The following is a 1,448-nucleotide window of genomic DNA, read 5'->3' on the forward strand; positions in this document are numbered from 1 at the left end:
GATATGGGGGGATGGTGAACTCTAGATGACCTAAAAAATAATGTTTAATATCTCAGAAACCAAAACTGCACAAACGAAAATTTTAACGGCACAAACCTGCACAAACRGAGCACTAACCATTCAGACTATTTGCTGGATTTTTTGATGTGGGTGGGGTGTCAGCTTCACGCAGGTGGCGGTGACACGTCGAACAAAAATCCACGGACTGCAAGGCTCGTGAAGGTTCGAGCGGTGCGAGATGGCGGAGGGCCGATTTTGGCCCGAAGGTGCACGAGGGCGCTCACGCTCCACGGGACGCATCCAGACCTAGTGAAGTCGTCACAGGGGTTAGACTGTGGAATCTGACGCGACCGTTTGCGGTCTGCGTTGGCCAGTGGAGGCGCGACAGCGATCTGTGCTGGAGGCTGTGGTCCATCCGGAGCTTCCCTCTCCTGCGCAGCAGCGTCCATCCTTCCATCCATCCCGACAACCGCCAGCTCCAGGTCCAACGGGAGGCCGGCGAGCGGCGACAGGATGTAGCGGCGGATTAACAGAGGAGAGAGGGGCGCTCAGAGGAAGAGAGCTGGGCCGAGTGGACCGGACCGGACCGGGGTGGCACGGAGGGGACATGGGGAAGGACCAGGAGCTGCTCCAGGCCGTGAAGACCGAAGACCTGCTGACAGCACAGCGCCTTCTACAGAGACCGCGGCCAGGAAAAGCCAGTTAGTATCCATCCATCCATCTCCCATCCTCCGATCTCTAACACACACACACACATACACGCGCGCGCGCGCGCGCGCGCGCGTGTATGTGTGGGTGTGTGTGTGTGTGTGTGTGTGTGTGTGTGCACACTCCTCTGCACGCGTGCATCTGTTTGTGCTTTGACGTTGAGAATGCGATAGTGATGACGTTGACTTAAGTGAGGGCGGACATCATCAGGATGTGATTAGAAATTAGGCAAGATTGTCTCCCCATCCTCTGCAATTAGGCAGTTTGTGTTGGCATCTGCATGCCGCCACAGACATAAATCTACATAATGTCCTTCACGTCCACAGTGAGGACGCTGTGCACGTGGAGAGCTAGAATGTCCTGCACTGCTTGGGACGTAGAGGAGGATTATTGGTGTGTGAAGACGCCAGATGTTAGCGGAATAAATGTGATGATTGTAAGAGTACACGTGCAGACATATCCTGCTCCTGGATGGATTCAGCTTCAGGTGATAATTACATTTCAATTACAGCCTTGAAAATGTTCTCCTCTCCCATCTCATAAGAATCTTCCTCCTCCTCCTCTTCTGTCACCTACTTTCCTCCCTGCTCTCCCTTCACCTCCTCCTCCTCTTGTGTGTGTGTTTGTCTATGATGAACATTGGTGGCAGTAACAAGGAAAAGAAAAAATGCTTCTCCCTTCAAACGCCAGAACAGATCAGCTTGCAGGACTCCGGCCACTGCAGAATGACAAAGGGAGCT

At 53.5% G+C, this 1,448-nt stretch overlaps 1 protein-coding gene across 6 annotated transcripts in view; it reads left to right on the forward strand.

The window, feature by feature from the left end:
• Nucleotides 1–195: 195 nt before the first annotated feature.
• Nucleotides 196–1,448, forward strand: part of LOC103462904 (caskin-1-like) — a 141,878-nt gene continuing 140,625 nt past the window's right edge. For 3 of the 6 annotated variants that reach the window (XM_008405998.2, XM_017304679.1, XM_008406005.2), the window contains exon 1: nucleotides 197–701. In XM_008405998.2, coding sequence (XP_008404220.1) covers nucleotides 608–701 — 94 coding nt within the window. In that variant the 5' untranslated portion in view covers nucleotides 197–607. Of the gene's footprint in view, nucleotides 702–1,448 lie in introns of all 6 variants that reach the window. The other 3 variants (XM_017304680.1, XM_017304674.1, XM_008406012.2) reach the window with 2 other exon arrangements.

Source organism: Poecilia reticulata, linkage group LG1, assembly GCF_000633615.1.
Source record: "Poecilia reticulata strain Guanapo linkage group LG1, Guppy_female_1.0+MT, whole genome shotgun sequence".
Taxonomy (NCBI): Eukaryota; Metazoa; Chordata; class Actinopteri; order Cyprinodontiformes; family Poeciliidae; genus Poecilia; species Poecilia reticulata.